Genomic DNA, 20,123 nt, shown 5'->3' with positions numbered 1-20,123 from the left:
CTTCGTTTTGTTGGACCTCAGGATTATATTCTTACACCAAAAGGACAGAGAGGTGAAAAAGAGCAACACTTCCACATGATTTTTCTTTCTGCGTCAGTGTCTCACAACTTAATGCCAAGTTTTCCGACAGATACGTTACCACATAATCAAAATGCTGAAAAGAAATTGTAAATGTTTTTACAAACAAATCGTTGTGTGCTCATAAACTCCAAAGTTCTATTCTATAAAACCTAGCCACTTTCATATTCTATGCAACAACTTTGAACGTTTATTTTACAAGACGAAGCTAAGATTCAGCATATCAGTTTGTTGCTTTTCAGATTTAGCAGATACGTTACGTATAATTCAGGGCACCCACGGTGACAAATAATGTTATGTAAAACAAAGTGTTCATAAAACAATTCTGCATAGAATGACGCTTTCATAAAAAATTAAAGTTATGTTCAGATGAAGAATATTCAGTAGAAATTGCTCTGTAACTTCACCGACAGATTCATTTACGGTACGCCAGATACGTTACCAAACTTTGAAATAGTAAAAAGTATAATAGTTTATGAAACGCTTCCGAGAAAAGTTTCAGTGTTCTGTTGCATATTTATTCTAGTGTTTTTCAACATATGAAGAACAACTCAAGATTCATTGATAAGTTGAACAATTATTTATTCATTTTCATTAAAAGGGATGAGCCAAATACGTTACCATAGGTCAAACAACTGTTTAGCATATCGAGTTCATAGAAACTGTACCTACTTCCTTCTAAGTGCCTGCAAAATCAAAGTTTATTTTTTAAACCTTGTTTGCATTATCCATCAAAACTTAATGGATATTTATAGTCAGATGGATAAATACATTGAGACGTAAGATGAGAATATTCTGTGAATGAAGAACTCAGCTTTCACATTTAGGGCTCTTTTCAACTACATTTCATAGTTTAAATATTACGTACAATGTTTAAAATGGTTAATTTGGGCTTACATCATTCATTTTTACATCAATTAATGAGGTAAATAATTAAACAGGTGATATTTATTAATTCATACACAACTAAAATTATTACTTATATTTTACCAGATACGTTACCAAAGGTGATTCGATGTTTTTCAGTAGTTATTTCCCCAGGAAAGCAATTCATATTTGTTTCCTGTGGAAATTCCAGATCGGATCGTTCCATTTGCATGATTTGTGGGATTCGAAACTTTATTTGTAAGCGAAATTTGCTAAAAATACAAAGTGAATCTTAAGGTTATATTTCATTTCAGCAAAAAGCATATTTCAACCTACCACACAGAAATAATTTCTACCAATTAGCAAGGGATGACAACATCTTTACCTCTTGAAAAAACCCAATATCTTTAGGGGGGACAGATGTCTTTTCCTGAACAGAAATTGGATCAAAACAATAAATTTAATTCAGAGTTATAGGAGTCCATTACAACATGTAAATTTGCGGTAACGTATCTGATTGGTGATCAAAAATCAAATATGATGCTCTATTTCAATTCATTTTTACTCAATGAATGGCCATCATTTAGAATGTTCCACTTTTTGTTTCGTATTTGACCGGTTTTGAAGTTTCCGAAAACACATCTTTGAATGTATTACTTTGTGGATGATTTTTCGGTTTTACTCACATGGAATTGAACACTTAATCTGAGAATGGCCCTACTACTACTACATCGTAGTAGTAGTATACTTTAGTACTTAGTATACTAGTAGGCCCTACTGAGAAAGAGAAACTGGAGACGTCAATACCATTATGACTATAGAGAACAGAAATTGTGACCGCACCCCGCCCACCAGATCCGCCACGGCATTGGATCCATCAATATAGTTCGGTGCACTGGGCTATGGATGCACGCAGAGCTGGCTATGCAAAAAACTAGCGGCGCTCCTCCCTCCCGGTAGCGTGTTTTTTTTAGACGGCACAGATTGGGGACCCTATCCCTAAACCTAACCCTAATCCTAATCCTAACCCTAACCATCAAACCCTAACCCTAACCCCTAACCCTAACCCTGACCCCAACCCTAACCCTAACCCTAACCCTAACCCTAACCCTAACCATAAACCCTAACCCAACGTTTTTCCCATAGGTTTAACACGCGCCATGCCCTAATCTGTGCCGTCTTAAAAAAAAAAATGCCCCCGGTAAGTTGCCATAAAATGACAAGCGGCGCAGTACAAGCGTCAGACTAGCTAGCCTGCTGGTACTGGACTGTGCTTCGTCGCCCCATCGGACGAAATTGTGAGTGAATTGCTTTGTAATGACAATGCTTTGTATTCTAGTAAAATATCTGGGAGCATCTAGGATGAAAACCGTTTTGTTAACAGTATTGAGCCAAAATTTTATGCGGCTTTTTATGCTCGACTTCAGCCTGAAATCAGGATAACGGGTTTCTTTACTATAGTCCCATAGCTTGCATTTGATGTTTGTTTTCATGGCTGCTGCACTGTCTTCATGCATTGCAATGGCATTTGCAATCGGCCTAGAAGATATTCTAGACCTTGTTTGCCTATCTGTTTCAGTATCAGAAAGAGAGGGAATCGAGAGCTGAGCAGCATTTTTTTTAGTCAACCTCTAAGTCAAACAATTATTCGATTCTGGGCCAAGGGAGAGGCATGGCAGATTGCAGAAGAAGGAGTTCCTCTCTCGAGCTCAGTTTTCAGTGAGTTCCAGCGCTGTGTGGTCATGGTGCTGGTGCAGTGGTGGTGGTAGACTGATTCTTTATTAACCCGTTGAGGACGGACTGATTTTGCTACAACACGCATTTCCTACAGACACATGCCCAAGTTCTCTACTCGGGACTCGTCCCCACACACAGGGGTCTTCCAATTCCATTTGCATATACAGTTGTATTGAAAGGGGACAACTTTGCACAACAGGGAATGACACTAGAAGGTGTGTAGAAGAACCAGACAGGGTTTGCCTTTGAACACTTTAATTCGATCTTCGGTACCGAATCGTCAACATAGGTCCTTCGAGGACAGTCGCCATCTTTCGTTTTTTCTTTTCGCCCTCTCTCGGCGTATCTGTTACAACCATTTACACATTATGTTCCCTTACAGTATATCATAGAATGCACAACAAACCAATCAAAATGCTATAAATAGGGAAAAGAGTGTGACCTGAGCCTGAGGTCAAAGTAAAAAAAAGAACCATTCAATGGAAAGTAAAGATGAGGTGATCATGAGCTGAACTTAAACATGAATGGGAACAAAAGAGTCATAAAGTATGCAGATTGGTGAGATGTGAAGGTACTGGAAAGTGTATATGTGACCCGCTACAACAAAAGGATCAGAAAGTCGGGGGAGGACATCTTTCCGAAAATGGCATGATATTATTCCCGTACTCTTCTGCTTTGATTTCATATATAGCACAACTCATAAAAGTATTCGGTTGCAGAGATATCAATGATTTTATCAGCGCATGTCAAGTGGTTGAGGAAATCAGAGTTTCAAGAAAAACGCCTTCAAAGTTGTCCTTCCGACGCTATCATGGTCATGGGGAGGGGAGACAGTTTTCACCGCCTGACAGTATAGAAGGCAAGCTCCTAGCGACCTCCGTCATGTTCAGTCAAGCTTAGCGCTAGCGGCCTACGCAAGACCATTCGGTAATCAGGATGCCACGCACTGACCAATAAGATCACTCCCTCGTTGCTAGGGGCGGAGTCTAGCTGCAGCGCTAAATCTAAATCTTCGGACACGTTTCTCTTACATTGAAAGACGGAAAATCGTGGCCCAGAAAAATGCTAATTTCTTGCCTTTCTTTTGATCATTTAGGTTTTAAATTTTGGCAGATGATGGACAAAACATTAGACTACAAAAATTATACCAAAAACAGAAATCTGATTGTTTTGACCAATTTTGATGATGTGACTTCAAACTTGATTTTCTTGGCTCGCCCGTCAGCGACTTTAGGATCCTTTTGTTGTAGCGGGTCACATATAGGCGCTAGCTAGGAAGGGGAAAGGAATTTGGATGTATGGGAGGCTAAGTGTGAGAGGAAATAATAAGGAGCATGTATGGAAAATAAACTCTTAGATGGAAAGCTAACAGGAAAATGAATTTGATACAGATCTTTGGATCAATTTCATGCTTTTACACTGAAATTTAAAGTTTACATGATTTCTAGCGAGTGATGTTATTTGTTGTAGCTATCATTCTAGTCATATCTAGTAATATGAAAATTAAACTTTGATATCATATGTGAGACAAATGGAGGCATGACAAAAGCTTTCAATGTACTGCTGCATTTGGTGATTTATTGATCAGTTTGGGGGGGGGTTGTAGGTTTTAGCAGAATATGTGAAGTTGTCACGCCGTCGGACGTGTGAACGAGGCACATGAAGAGTTAAAATTAAAGTTTAATTTTCATATTACTGGCTATGAGTAGAATGATGACTACAACAGATAACATACAGTATATTCATCCCAACATTAATTTTTTTTTTTTGTTTCCTTGTTTGTTTTGTAATTTTGTGCATTTCAGATATGGCCTAATATTCACAGAAAACAGAGCTACTACTTGGTGAATGTAAACTCACGCAAATTACGACCCCACGAGTAGGTACTTCTCTTTCTGGTATCTTCGTGCCGGGAGGGTGGTTGCTGTGACAACGGACATCCATGGGAAACAGGATGACATCATCCACCCCCGTCTGTACCGTGCATGAGCTGGAGGAGATCTTGTGGGCAAATGGAATGTCGTATTCCCGGAGACTGAACAGTGTGGACCTGGTCTACAAAGATATCTTCATAGGTGGCGAGTAGGTCCCCCATCTTTAGCTCAGCTTAAATGTCAAATTCTACCTTTCCTTGGCAAAAGGAAGTATGTACTAAGATGTTTGAAGAATTTGAATTCCAGAATCGATGAATGATATTTTCAAAGTTTTTAAAGTGAGGCCATCATCACATAGAGACAAAAATATAATCTTTAATTAATTGTGCATTGTATAACAAATCTAGGGTTTTGTCTTCTTTCAGATGAACGCCGCTTGATAGTCAGAATCTCCTCAGAAAAAGCAAGCTGACATGTGACAGGAATGGTGTCACTAGAACTACTTTCATTGCACGGTAGCATTTGGCGATTTATCAAACGGTTTGGATGGGTTTGTGGGTTTGAGTAGAATATGCAACTTTGCACACCGTTGACTTAATAGTCAGGCATGTGAATGTGGCACATAAAGAGTTTAATACTATTATGCATGAAACCATGCATCACAAAACCAACAAAAAGTCGCACCTCTTGATTTTACGGTTAGAAGGACTAAACTAGAGATTGTAATTTGTCATCACTGACAAATTAAGGTGATCCAATTTTTTTTTTAATCAATGATTCGAGTCCTGATACTGCAAAGTCTCAGCTACAACATATTTAAATCTGAGAGAAATTCACCAAAGCATAAGTAAGATAGTGCTCGATAAAGAGAGTCATGTCTTTAATTTTCACATCTAAAAAATTCCCTCCCATAGAGATAACACGTCATAGCGAAGATAGAAAAAGAAGTACATATGACCTTTGACCCCACTTTGCACAGACAAGATGGCATCTGAGCAAAAAGTGGTTATTTTATGAAATGATCCCTGTAACATGGTCTTTACGTGTGCAAAATATGGGAAAGATAGGACATGTATTCACCAAGATACAGGATGAAACATCTATGACCTTTGACCCTAATTTACATACCCAAGATGGCGTCTGATCAAGTAGTTGTTATTTTATGAAATAATGTTCGTGACATGAACTAAATATGTGTAAAATATGGTGGTGATAGGGTATGTTTTTCTTGAGTTATTGCACATAAAGTTGCAAAAAGAAAGAAATATTTCAATACATCGAAGATAAACTTTAATTTCAAGTAAGTTTTTTGACGTGATCCCGACATCGTATGAAAAAACGAAGGGCACATTTACGATAGCCCTACGTCTCAGCTACAACATATTAAAATCTCAGAGAAATTCACCGAAGCATAAGTGAGCTAGTGCTCGATAAAGATAGTCATGTCAATTTTCATTTCCATAAAAATTGCGCTCCCATAGAGATTACACGTAAACTGGTCAAATTTGACAAGGTTACCTTCAATCCATCTTTTCGAGGTGATGTGATCATCTAATCAAAATTGCGTAATTACATTTATGAAAGAGCATTTCATAAGCTACAACATATTGAAATTTGGGTGAAAATTGACAAAGGAGAAGTGAGATACGCTCGAGTAAACTTGAAATTTGATGACGTCATTTTGAAAATTTACTTTTTTTACTTTATTAAGAAATTTGATATCTTTTAATCATTTTGTCAGCATAGCCAGCCCATGAAATGACATGTACAACTCATCAGCTTTCAGAATATGTAAAGAAAATTGGGGGTCACCGTCCATCCTGACGAGTAAAATCGGATTTAAAATTGGCGGTTTTTTGGCATAGTTGCACTGTGTATCGCCATTGACGCGCGCGCGGAATTTCAACTTTGACGGGCCCGTTTGACGTCATATTGAATCGGATCGACTTGAAACTTGGTAGAAATATTCCTTGACACTTCGGACATCCGATCCGTGTGAAAAAATTGAAAATTTCTATTTCATATGAGCTGTGCGTGCGAATATGTGCGCGCGCGTACGCGTCCGTCCAATTTTTTCAATTTTTCAAAAAATGCTCCAAATGGTCGGAAACGTGTGCAAAAAAAATTTGAGCTCGATTTGAGCATACAAATATTTCAACGCGCGCGTACGCGCGCGTTTTGAAATAAAAATGAATTTTGAGAATATGAGTAGAATCCGCTTGTCTTGAAATATATGTGACGTAAATTTCATTGAAATATTCCATTCCATTAATGAGATATGCATGAAAATGTGTTTTCATATAATGACGTCATAGTGACGTCACGGTCGACTGAGCACTGTGATTTTACTTGCGCTGTCGTCTTTGCGACATGATACATATATGGTATAAGTTTGACATTGAGAGGCAATGCACTTTCTGAGCTAACCTCTGCACAAATTTTGCCCAGAAATAAAGAAGAATAAAAAAAACAAAGAATCAGTACAGATACAGAAGGTGATCCGAGAGGATACTCGGATCACCTAAAAAAAGGTGAAATGGATCAACCAAGTCAGTCCGGAGTTTTTTGTATTTTCTGAAAGAGCTATCCTTCTACATCATTCTTTAGTTTGGGATCATAACATGAATGGGAAAGTGTGTTTTCACCAGTTTTTCTACAACCCTTTTTGAGGGGAGAGTAGAATGATCCTGAGGTATATAATAGAGCCCCCTTTTCATTTCTTGTAATCCTTTGCACACTCTTCACTTTCAAGTCTAATAAGTTTTGAAAGGATAAGGCTACTGCTTTGAAAGTTGGCTTTAATCATGGACAAAATGTGTTAATAGAACATGCTCAATTTCAGCTTAATCTGATAATTCCTTCATTGTTGGTGCACTGGTGGTTTACATCCTGTGTTTTGTCCCTTTCATCGCACACCCTGTACTTCGGAGCCTTTTTTTTTTCCCTCAGTTCACACTTTTCCAGAGTGTGTGCTTTCTTTCCATTATTTAGGTAGGCTAGGGGAGTCCATCTGAACTAAGTTATGCATCATTTTAAAGCTTAGAATCTGCTCTTTCAGAATCTGCCCTTTACTAAAAATCCATGTTTGGTGACTTTTTTTGGTTTTGTGATGCAGGGTCACATCTACACATTATATCAGTGAACACCTCTCCTTTTCAATTACATCACTCTGCAAACTGTCAAACAACACATCATTTTTATTTTATAGGTTCATAGCCAAGGACAAAGCAAGACTGAAGCAGCTTGGAATCACGCACATCATTAATTGTGCCCAGGGTACAGGACATGCCTTTCTAGTTGACACTGACCAGGAGTATTATGAGGTACGTCCATACTGGACATTAAAAGAAACAATGAAAGAAAAAGGAAAGGTTGCCATTGACAACAGGAATCAAGCTTGTTAAAGGTTCAAGTGAGCACCTGCTATTGTGATCATTCTTCATCCGGCCTCCATCGTGCATAAACTTTTTACATTTTCATCTTCTTCTTGAGAACCCCATGACCGATTTTCACCAAACTTGGCAGGTAGCATCCCTAGGGGGATAGGATCACAGTTTGTTCTAATGGGCACCATGCCCAACCTGGGGGCCGAACCCTCCAAAATTAAGGAATTTTTAAAAATCTCCTTCTCCAGAACCAGAAGTGATAGAGCTCAGTTAATACTATGAGTTGTACATTAAAGGACAAGTCCACCTTCATATACATAAGGATTGAGAGAATGCAGCAATATTAGTAGGACACATCAGTGAAAGTTTGAGGAAAATTGGACGATCCTTTCAAAAGTTACGAATATTTTAAGTATCTGCGTACTCACTGCTGGATGAGAAGACTACCACAATGTATGATGTCACATGCGTACAACTATATAAGGAAAATAAAAAGAGAATTTCACAAAACTTTACTTTTTGAATAAAGTGCACATTTCTTCGACTTGCTACTGACGTATGTTAAGGGTAATATTATTCCCCTGCCTTCGAAAGAGAGAAGTTGAGTGTTCTTTTATTATGCGAGAAAAATGGAAATATGTTGAATTTTCTTTAGTCATTATTACTTATATCGTTGTAGTCATGGGACATCACAAGCTATAGTAGTCTTTTCATCCAGCCGTGACTGAGCAGAAAATTCAAAAATTCATAACTTTTTAACGGATTGTCCGATTTTCCTCAAACTCTCACTGATGTGTTCTACTAATATTGCTGCATTCACTCAACCCACCTATGAAGGTGAACTTGTCCTTTAATGACTATAGTTTCAAGTTTGTTCATGACGGAATTAGGAGAGCCCGACACACGAGTAATGGCACACACGATATACTGTAAAAGTGGTTTCTTTCGCGGTGGTTTTATTTTAGCGCTTTGAGGTTGAACCGCGAATTGACATCGCGCGAAAATGTTTTGAACTCGTCGCTTGTACAACGCTATCATTACCGACCGCGAATTTAAACACACGCGAAAAAGTCCGCAACGATGGAAACCGCGAAAGTTTCTGTATGCGAAAGAAACCACTTTTACAGTATGCAGTTCATTTTATTTTATCTTTATTTTTTTTTTTTTTTTGGTATCCTTATGGCACAGGATGTGAACATCAAGTTTCTGGGCCTCCCTGTTTGCGACACCCACATGGCCAACATCAAGCAGCACTTCGAGACGGCCGCAAGGTTCATGGACGACGCTCTCCAGAAAGGTGAGGGTAGGGGACGATCATTTTCATCATTTCTGACCAAAAATGGTATACTGTGATGGGTTGATATTCAATGATATATTCGTGGAGACATGGTGAAAATTGGACCCCCTGCTGACCTCTTTTCTCATTTTTGACCTTTGACCTCTGCGTGAGTGTCTGTACTGTTCTTGTGTGGTATTTTATATAGCCCAAGGCAGAAAGTGGTTTATTCAAAAATACTGACTTAATTCATTGTTTCAAGTTCAATCATGAAGTATCGGGCTATTAGATGCATAGTTTCATGGGGCATGCAGCCGATATGCAATCACAGCAAGCAGAAATGAGTATGTGATATGTCTTTTATGATAACATGTATTTTAGTCAACACAAATATGATTTTGATATTATTGAATGGAATTTTTGGGTCTAGAGCAATTACCCCCTCCCCTTTTAATACCCTAACCTTAATCCTAATCCTGAACCTAGTCCTAACCCTAACCGGAAATCTAATCCTAAATTTAACACTAACCATAATCTTTATTCTAATATTCTAACCTTATCGCTATCAAATCACTATCTAGCTGGTAAGGGGGGGGGGAGGGTAATTGCCCTGATACAGAATTTTCATAAAGGATAAAAATGAAATAAAGCTCTGGTTAGAAATGAAAAAAAAAACGACATATATATCTAACATGAATTATGTGTTACAACCTCGCTGATTGACAGGAAGGGTGTTGGTGCACTGTTACCAGGGCATCAGTCGGTCGGCAACCATCGTCATCGCATACCTCATGTTGCGGCACGGGATGACTGCGCAGGATGCCACGCGCACAGTGCGAGAGCGGCGCGACATCTCGCCCAACAGCGGCTTCCTCCAACAGCTCTGCACGCTGCACCGTAAGCTCCACCGAAAGTAGCTCTCTCCTCCCGACCTGTACTTCTTCTGTGATATACGGGAAGGGACACTTCCACTTCACACGTCCGTCATGTGATCAGATTGCCTTTCATGTTTTCACTGGTGTATGTTACTAACTGATATCAGATATAATCATGGATTCAAAATGATATTAATACTTGTATATAAACATATTATGTGACCCGCTACAACAAAACGATCCGAAAGTCGGGGGAGGTTGAATTTCTGAAAATGACATGACATTATTCTGTTACTCTTCTGCTTTAATTGCATACATAACACAACACATATATCAATGATTTAAGAGAGCATGTCATCTGGTGTAGGAAATCAAGGTCGAGGATGGGAGGTTGAGAAAAACACCTTTAAAGTTTTCCTTCCGAAGCAATTGTGATCGAGGGGAGGTATTAGACAGTTTTCACCTCTTGACAATAAAAGGAATGCCCCTAGCAACCTCTGTGATGTTCATTCAACCTTAGCACCAGTGGTCTACGCACGACCAATAAGTAACCAGGATGCCATGAACTCATCAATAAGATCACTCCCTCGTTGCTAGAGGCAGAGTCTATCTGCGCTCTATATCCAAATCTTAGGACACATTTCTGCTCCGTTTAAACCCGGAAAATCATGGCCCAGAAAAATGTTACTTTCTTCCCTATCCTTTGTTACTTGCCTTCTTAATTTTGGAAGATGATAGACAAAACATTACACTGTGAAATTATGTAAAAAACAGAAAGATGAGGAATTTGTCCGATTTTGATGATCTGACTGGGCTGAACTATATTTTAGATCCTTTTGATGTGGCGGGTCACATTATGTTTTGTGAATGTGGTACGTAACATGCAAAAAAAAAAAGAACAACTTTTTTTCTTTCAAACCCAAACGTGGCAAAAAGGAAAAAAAGATATTACATGTACCTCCTGCATCATCATTGACAACGTAGGTTGCCAGTAGTTTGTCAGTCTCATCTCAATTATACTGTGATGGTGAAAAAGTGAAAAAAAAAAGAGAAAAGGTAGCTAGTAACTACTCTCCCAGCTACTTTAAAGGGAAGGTAAACCCAAAGAGCAATGTGGATTGAGTGAAAGCAGCGACATTAGTAGAACACATCAGTGAAAGTTTGAGGAAAATCGGACAATCGATGCAAAAGTTATGAATTTTTAAAGTTTTGGTGTTGGAACCGCTGGATGAGAGACTACTAGAGAATATGACGTATGAGTGGACAACAATACAAAGAAAATATAAAGGAAATTTAACAAAAATTATCTTTTCTAGAATTATGAAAGAGCAGTGGACCAACTGCTTTCAGGAAGCAGGGGGAATAATTGCTACCATATGTCAATATCAAGTTGATGGAATTTGTAATTTTCATGAAAAATGGATTTTTGTAGTATTTTCTTTATATTTTCTTGGTATTGTTGTCCACTCATACGTCATAACCTCTAGTAGTCTCCTCATCCAGCGGTTCCAACACCAAAACTTTAAAAATTCATAACTTTTGCATCGATTGTCCGATTTTCTTCAAACTTTCACTGATGTGTTCTACTAATGTTGCTGCTTTCACTCAATCCACATTGTTCTTGGGGTTTATCTTCCCTTTAAAGCCACTATAATATGTGCAAGTAAGATCTACATATCTTTCACTGATAGCGAATTATCTGTAATGTGTCTTATTTTTTCAACAACCATGAAAAATGGATTTTTGTAGTATTTTCTTTATATTTTCTTGGTATTGTTGTCCACTCATACGTCATAACCTCTAGTAGTCTCCTCATCCAGCGGTTCCAACACCAAAACTTTAAAAATTCATAACTTTTGCATCGATTGTCCGATTTTCTTCAAACTTTCACTGATGTGTTCTACTAATGTTGCTGCTTTCACTCAATCCACATTGTTCTTGGGGTTTATCTTCCCTTTAAAGCCACTATAATATGTGCAAGTAAGATCTACATATCTTTCACTGATAGCGAATTATCTGTAATGTGTCTTATTTTTTCAACAACCAATTAATACAGTACTTTTGTTTGTTTGTCTTTGTCATGTTTAGATCTTTACACGTAAATGCGAAGAAAGAGGTTATTGCTAACCGTATCCGGGCAATTACCCCCAGAGGGCAATTACCCCCCGGCTAAATACTGGTTAGTGGTAAGGTAAGAGTTAAGATTAGGGTTAGGGTTAGGGTTAGGTTTAGGGTTAGGATTTTGGGTTAGGCATAGGATTAGGTTCAGGATTAGGATTAGGATTAGGATTAGGGCCAGGGGAACGGTCCGGGGTAATTGCCCAGGGGGTAATTGCCCTAGACCCATTGCTAACAAACAAACAACTAAGCGAAGAAGGAAACATTTTTATTATGATTGATAATTTTTGATGGGATTGCAGTCATTATTTTGCCTTTAATGAGCACAATATTTTCTGGATCCTATTGCGTAAAAGATGTAAGGGTAGCAACTCTTGCTAGAATAGCACTTTCTCCTAGCAACAGCCAGTCAGGAAGCAAGATTTTGGTCATTACCACGACACTTGCCATTTTAACGCTATTTGCGATCATTGCTGCAACTTTTTTTTTTTTTTTTCTTTTTAATGAACTAGGGCTATGGTGTTGCCTGTAATTAGGCCATTTGATAAAATCATGATCGTGTATAAATCAAAGGAGATTTTTGTACCCCTTGGTCGGATTTACATCAAGGTCTGTATCATTCATTGATTAAATTGTTACCTGTAGCTTTTTTATCCAATAATGCGCAGCACTGTACTCCCGTGCTCAGTCATCACTGAAGTCCTGTATGCACATTTTACATGCGAGACTTATCGGTTTCGGATTTCTGAATTTATGCCTCAATTTTTCGAGTTAGGTCTTAAAAGCAGTCAGCCAGACCTGTCGATTACATTTCCCCTTTCATTCAAAGTGTTTGCCTTCATATTCAATGCATTTGCATAGCAACTGCATGGTATGTATATTCTTGTATATCATGATATGCCTGTATGTTTCTGTGTATACGTATGTGTGTGTGTGTGTGTGTGTGTGTTTGAATCATCAATGTAATGTCAGAAAGTACTACAACTGGTTGCTATGGTAACACAGTCTTGCCATGCATGTTTGTGTGTTTCAGTTTGTGTGTGTGTGTGTGTTTGTTTGTTTGTTTTGGTGTTTGTTTGTTTTCAGTTGACCTTATTTATAAAACAGGAGAGTAATTCAGTTCTTTGTCAGGCAAGATTCTGCATATCAAGAACAAGTCAACTTTATTTTGAAGTGAAATTTGATACATTTGTTATGTCTATTCAGTTTTGAAAATTGTTATTTTGAAGAGAGACATGCATATTCCGAGTCCATCATGGAAAAAGACCAACCATAGCGGTCGATCAGGAGGCAAAAGTTTTCCAAAGTAACAATGACAATGACAATGATGATAATTGATTCAAAATTAGCTGCCACATTTTCAATTGTTCAATATTCTCACCGAATTCTTGATGCTGAAACATGTGTTTAAGAATATAATAGGAAGTACCACTTGTGAAGTTCAGTGCATTATCCAAGCACAAGAACCAGCCTTCTATTGACTCTGAAATCTTTTACCACATTCATGAACAGTTTGCGTACCTAGGCTCCTAGCCACAGCTTGCCAAACATTTTCATGTGCATCTGCCAACCTCTTGAGAACAGGCAGCTTTTGCTTTAACACACATTTTCCAAAGATACCTGACCACATATTGACCGATTCGGGTTCGTTGAGGGCAGCAGACATTTCATGGCACTGGGCGCAGCCATAGTGGGTGTCTCAGCCGACCCCCCCCCCTCCCCCCCCCCCACTCTCCCCCACCCCGGGCAACATGTTTATCACGCACCTGTAACAAAGGTTCGCGCACTAAGCAAGCATTCGCGCACTCAGTACGAGACACCCATTGGCTAAAGCAGTTTTTCATTCTGCGCGCGTGCTAATGTAGGGAGAGGGGTGGGGAGTGGGAAGGGGGGGTCGACTGAGACACCGAGTAATGGCGCTGCCCATGCCAGAAATACACATAGCGCATCACAGAATCGGTCAATACACAAGACTACAATGTAGTCTCCAACGGGTCAATCCCCCCCCCCCCCAAACAAAAAGGGAAAATGATAATGAAAAAAGTAAATAAGTGAATAATTCAAATAATTACATAAAGACCACCCTAAGTGTTAGCCAGCCCACTCAATGTTCCTCTGCTGTTCTCTGTGTAGATGTTTAATGTGCAAAAATGATATGTGAATAAGCAGTGTCATGTTAATATTTTGTCAGCTATGTGAGATTTGTAATTTTGTTGCCTCTTTTTCCAAGCTTAAAGAAATATGGTATTAAAGAAGTTGATACAGTGCACTCCCGTTACAACGAACACGGTTATAACGAAATTTCGTTATAACGAAGTAAATCTTCTGGTCCCAAAATTATCACCATTAAAGTCTATGGTACAAAATTCGCTTATAACGAACACGGTTATAGTGAAATTTCTGTTATAACGAAGTCTTTTCCGAGCGTCACAGACAAAGAAAAACAAAAGAAATGTGCTCCGTTATAACGAAATGCGAATTGCTTTCGAAAATACGTAGCGGAACAAGCATATATAGCATCTCTACATGAGTGAACGCTTCACACTGCTGTGAGTTCGCTCCTTGTGTCACACGCAGTTTCTGAGGGGAACTTGCGTTTATTATTGTAATACAGTTATCCCATCACATTTCACATAGCTTTCTAGTGTATGATGACTATTCAGCAAACAGGATATGATATATATACGTGGTTTCCTTGTTTTCGTTATATATTGTATTTGTTCGGTTGTAACGAAATTTCGTTATAACGAAAGAAAACTGCCGGTCCCGAGCATTTCGTTATAACGGGAGTGCACTGTACCACAATATTTATTGGGTGTCTAGTGTAGCATTCATATTGTAGTAAGTCATTCCAACGGTGCTGTGTACATATTATATATTGATATATATTGATATATTTTACTTTTATTACTTAAAAAGGAGAGTTTTATTCTTGTATGTACAAAAATCAGTTGATTTAAGACCATTGTGTTAATGTTGACTGAATTTATGACCTTGCATCACAAAACCAAAAGGATATCGCCATGTGAGTTTGTTAGTTTGTGGTCAAATTCAGGAAGTGGCAGTCCTATTACATCCAGTCATCACTTATTGGAACAAAAGGGGAAATTTACAACTCTAGGTTTACTCATTGACAACAGTCTATGTACGATCTCATGATGTGATTGTAAGAACAGACAAAAAACTTTTAAAGTGCTACCAAACTTTCCAAATTTGCGGGGCTGCCATCCTCGCGTGAGAGACTGAAGTGGGACACTGTGAGAGAGGGAGCGACCAAACCCGAGAGATTGAAGCTAAGGCGGTGGGGTTGGGGATGGTGTGGAAGGGAGAATGTCTCCCCTCTCCCCTCCCCCTTTTTCCGCTGGAGGGAGCTTTGACAATATTTTACATTTTAAATGGCGCACTGTGGTGCATTCTTCAGTAAATATGTCAACATCTATAGGTATAGAGAGAGTGGGCCTGTGCAAAAATCTGGAAAATTTGGGCTTGGGCATAGTATTGAATGTTAAGATTATCATGGGTTGGGGGTGGACATTTGTTTGTTTGGGTGTTTTTATTGTTTTTGTGGTTTAGCATGAACATTCTTTCATCACAGTGAGACAGTTACAATTTGATATAATTGCTTTAGTCTCACGCTATTTGCTTGGGAGTTGGCAGCCCTGAATTTGACACAGAAATAACGGTTGATCAGTCATGGAACAGCCATACCCCACCCCAAAACAAAACTAAACAAAACAAAACAAAACAAAACAAGAGAAAAAGATTAATACATGTATTTGAAAATTAGCAATTTTTAAAAAATATGTATAGGCTTTAAAAGCATTACATCAACTTAGGCAACACTTTGTGGTTTTGAGATTCATGGTCACATTGATTTATATGTTCCATTATATCCACTGCCTATCCCTTACTTCACCAGGATGTATGATATTTGCCTTACGAAGTAATTTGAAAACCAGTGGCAGTTATTGTGGGCTGTTTATGATTTATTTTATGTTTATTACCTGGGGTGTTTCATAAAGCTGTTCTTCAAATTACAAACGACTTTAGAATGATTGGTGATCAGTTCTTGTGCTGAACTATTGAAATTCTGGTAAGTAAAGCACATCAGAACTGGTCACCAGTCATTCTTAAGTCGTTCGTAACTTTGTGAACAGCTTCATGAAACACCCACCATGTGGAAAATAATAATGCCTGCTCTTATGAACAATGTGCTTAGTAGTGGATTATTATCTCTGCCGGTATGATACATTTGTATGTATTATTATCATCACTATTGTTATTATCATGACATGATTGATATGATGATGATGATGATGATTATGACGATGATGTTTATTATTATTAATTTTTTTTCTTTATCATCATTGTTATTATTTACATTACTATTTACATTGTTGTCATAATTAGGGTATTTATAGTACAGAATTAAAACATCTACTTGAATGCAGTGTAAATGCTTGTTATTGGCTTTCAGTGAAATGTTACTCTTGAGTTATGGGAAAGAAATGGCTTTTACATTTAAAGATGGAATCCAGTTAGGAATGTTGACAAAAAGAAAGAAGGAAAGGTGAGCAAGTAGAAGAAATGTGACAGGCCACAACTTTTATTATAATTGCTTTGTTTTACATCCTTGTCTTTGGAGATCTCAGTAAGTTTGAAACCAATTTTCATCAGAGAAACCTTCAATTCCTCTACAATTGTATGCTCTTTAACACTTCATAGAGTGGTTTCTATGCATCTCGCAACAAAACGTTAAAAGGTGAATCCTCTTCTCAGCCAATACTATACCATCCCTTGAAGTTCCTGAACCCTGAAGAATATAGTGGACATGTTTTCAGTTTGTTCGCTTATATCCTTGTCTATCAAAAAAAAAAAAAAAAAAAACTACCGTCAACCTTGCTTAAGTCGACCTCGCATAATTCGAATAATCACGTAAGTTAAAGGTCTTTTCAAGTTCACTCCTCTTTGTATTATATTGACCTTAATCCCTCATAAGTTGAATTTTCTCTGTTAAAGTCAAAGCTATGTCTTCACTCCAAATACAGTCAACCTTGAGTCAACCTCGCATATTAAGTTGAATAATATCCCAAGTCAAAGGTCTTTTCAAGTTCTCTACCCTATATTATATTGTCTTGATTTTAATCCCTTGTAAGTCGAGTTATCTGTAAGTCAAAGCTACTTCTTCAGTCCAAATAGATTCGACTTAGGCGAGGTTGACTGTATTTGCTGTTAATTCTCACAAGTCATGCAAGATGAGGTGTATAAAGCATAAGGAAGAGATTTTTGGCAGAGTTCCTCCATTCCAAAGGTCAGGTCTGACTGACCTTTGGCGAAAAATGTTATTTTTTGGTAGTAACCAGATTTTGGAATGTTCAGTGGCATTAGTATTTGAGGGGAACAATAAGAAACACAAAATAATACTCATTTGGCTAAACTGCTAGAGGTAATGTTATAAGGGCTCTGAGCATTGGCCAAAAAGTTATTATTATTCAGCCATTGCTTCAGTTGATACAATAAGGTTGGGTCAAAGGTCAACAGGCAAAGCTGTTGGCAGTATTTTTTTTTCCTTTCTTATCTTTTATTAATTTTGTTTCAGAGTTCAGCACAAATCTTTGCAGATCATATTATGTTCGATGTGACTATAAATAGAATCTATAGTAGTATAAAGTGAAATGTCATTTTGCAAAATGATTAGTATTATATTATATGTCTGCATGCAAACTGTGCAATAGTCATATTAAAGCATTAATACACACATTTTCATTATTGTCATCGATTATGTGTGTGTGTATTTTTTTTTTTTTTTTGAGGGGGGGGGGGGGGGGTCATTCACTGTGACAGGTATAGAATGTCCTGGACAGCAAAAATGTTCTTTTTTTTTTTCACATCAGATCACATTGTGAAAACCAATGAACAGAACACATTCCCCCATCAGTCAATTATGCATATATTTAATGGGCTTTAGAATCTCTGCAAACTGATCATGCATTGACTTTTCCCGATCCACACCGAGACATGCGTCCGCTAAAATCCGTCTGAATGCATGGCTCAAATCTTGTAGCTAGGCCTATAGTGTGGTAGGTGTACCGGATGCATGATGGGGAAAATGGCTGTATTTCATAAATTTACGGGCCCATTTTATAAAACAAATGATGCACAGGCCTATTTCGTGGATCAGTGAGAATTGGATGCTCTCCTTTAACTCTGGAACAGTCTAAAACCCACTGGGTTTAAACAGTTCCAAAGTTAAACTCGCGCATTTAATTCTCACCAATCCACTTTGTCCTGTGCATCATTTGTATAATTTATACAGCTAGATAGATAGTTACAGATATAGATAATTACATATGTATACACATTTGTACCAGCCTAACAAATGAGTCATTGATAAGTAAAATGGTAAAAAGATAGAAAAATATCATCCACACATTCATATAATATCTATAGATTCAGTTTATTTATTTTTTCATTATGTCATTTGTACGGTAGTAAAATACACACAATGGCATTACAACATTCAACTACAGCAGCATGCAGAACAGGATCATTACATTGACATGATTTGGTAAATAATCTTGAAAAAAAAAATAGAGTGCAGAACTTTAGTAGGTAAATATGGCATACGGATACAGTGTACAAAATTAGTATGGAATGGTACTGAAATGTGAAATGAGTTAAAAAATTGTAACTTTCATTCACTTATCTACATGATCTAGCAATTATCTGGTGATTGAGTAGCCATCCACATATATTAAAGTTTTTAACTCTCAGCAAAGTTTGTTCTGAGGATTCCTTATTTTTCAGTTTCTTGAGATGGTACAGTCAACCTTGTTTAAGTCGAATCTATTTGGACTGAAGAAATAGCTTTGACTTAGAGAAAATTCGACTTACGAGGGATTAAAATCAGTAGAATATGAAGAGAAGAGGACTTAAAAAGACCTTCGACTTTGACGATTATTTGACTTCCGCGAGGTCCACATAAGCAAGGTTGACTGTATTTCTCACTGCTTTATAGCACATATAAATTTGCTACATGTACAACATGTGCTTTCAATACAACAGATCTGTGAAACAAAACTGCTAGTCTCAACTCAAGTCCAATTAACAAAAAGACTCTAGTATACAGGGAACCTCATAACCAGGACCTAAAAACCACAATTACCTCTTTAAAATAGTTATATCATGATATCAGGGTGCAAAAACAGAAAAGAAAAAATAAAAAGCAGTTGGGATCCACAAAATTTCAATAAAAAAGGGTCTTGTATTGATAGCTGATTTCTTTATAACAAGGTTCCATAATACCACCAATTCTGCAAATGCATTGAAGTTTGAGTTAAAATTTTCTGTGGTGACTAAAAAAAAAAGAAGATAATTATTTGGAAGTGAGCAACAAATGGATTAAAGGCTTCTAGAGCTAATAAATAACACAAATCACACCAGAAAAGCACTCTGAGAGCGCAGACCTCCGCCAAGCAGCTACTTTCCACTGATGATCTTGCTCTTCCATAGAGATCAGACTTGATTTCCACTCATACATATATGCATGCTGAAAAATCACCCAAGTTCCCAATATAGACACCTTTGTTATGTCCTAAACCCTCAGCTGCGTGGCACGCCTCGCCCTAGCAGGAACTAGAGCACGCACTTTAGTGCGCAAATGAAAACCTCAAATATGCGCAGCCTGAACTCCCAAGTTCATTGAAAACCTGAAAAATGGGCACCTTGAACTCCCAAGTTCATTGGCCCTACCTGCCAAAATATTGAAAATTCTTCATAAAATCCATAAAAATTTCCGGATCACTCCCAAAATTCAATCATCTGTTCCTTGTGTCATTTTCCACCTTTTCTGCAAGTTTCATCCAAATCTGTGCAAAACTTTTTGAGATATTTTGCACACGGACAAACAAAC

At 37.8% G+C, this 20,123-nt stretch overlaps 1 protein-coding gene across 1 annotated transcript; it reads left to right on the top strand.

The window, feature by feature from the left end:
• Positions 1-4,619: 4,619 nt before the first annotated feature.
• On the top strand, positions 4,620-10,859 carry LOC140226412 (dual specificity protein phosphatase 3-like). Its single transcript, XM_072306887.1, has 4 exons — positions 4,620-4,764; positions 7,765-7,879; positions 9,131-9,245; positions 9,945-10,859. Exons 1-4 carry the CDS (start codon positions 4,625-4,627, stop codon positions 10,133-10,135), a joined length of 561 nt encoding a protein of 186 aa, XP_072162988.1. The 5' UTR covers positions 4,620-4,624; the 3' UTR covers positions 10,136-10,859.
• Positions 10,860-20,123: the final 9,264 nt, after the last annotated feature.

This window comes from Diadema setosum, chromosome 3 (assembly GCF_964275005.1).
Source record: "Diadema setosum chromosome 3, eeDiaSeto1, whole genome shotgun sequence".
In the NCBI taxonomy this organism is placed as follows: Eukaryota; Metazoa; Echinodermata; class Echinoidea; order Diadematoida; family Diadematidae; genus Diadema; species Diadema setosum.
Note: the sequence above shows the minus strand (reverse complement) of the source record. Positions and strands in the feature narration are given on the sequence as shown.

Coding starts and splice junctions, on each gene's coding strand:
- LOC140226412 (XM_072306887.1), top strand. CDS start 4,625: ATGGGAAACAGGATGACATCATCCACCCCCGTCTGTACCGTGCATGAG. Junction 4,765..7,764: donor GATATCTTCATAGGTGGCGA/GTAGGTCCCCCA, acceptor TTTATTTTATAG/GTTCATAGCCAAGGACAAAG. Junction 9,246..9,944: donor CGCTCTCCAGAAAGGTGAGG/GTAGGGGACGAT, acceptor GCTGATTGACAG/GAAGGGTGTTGGTGCACTGT.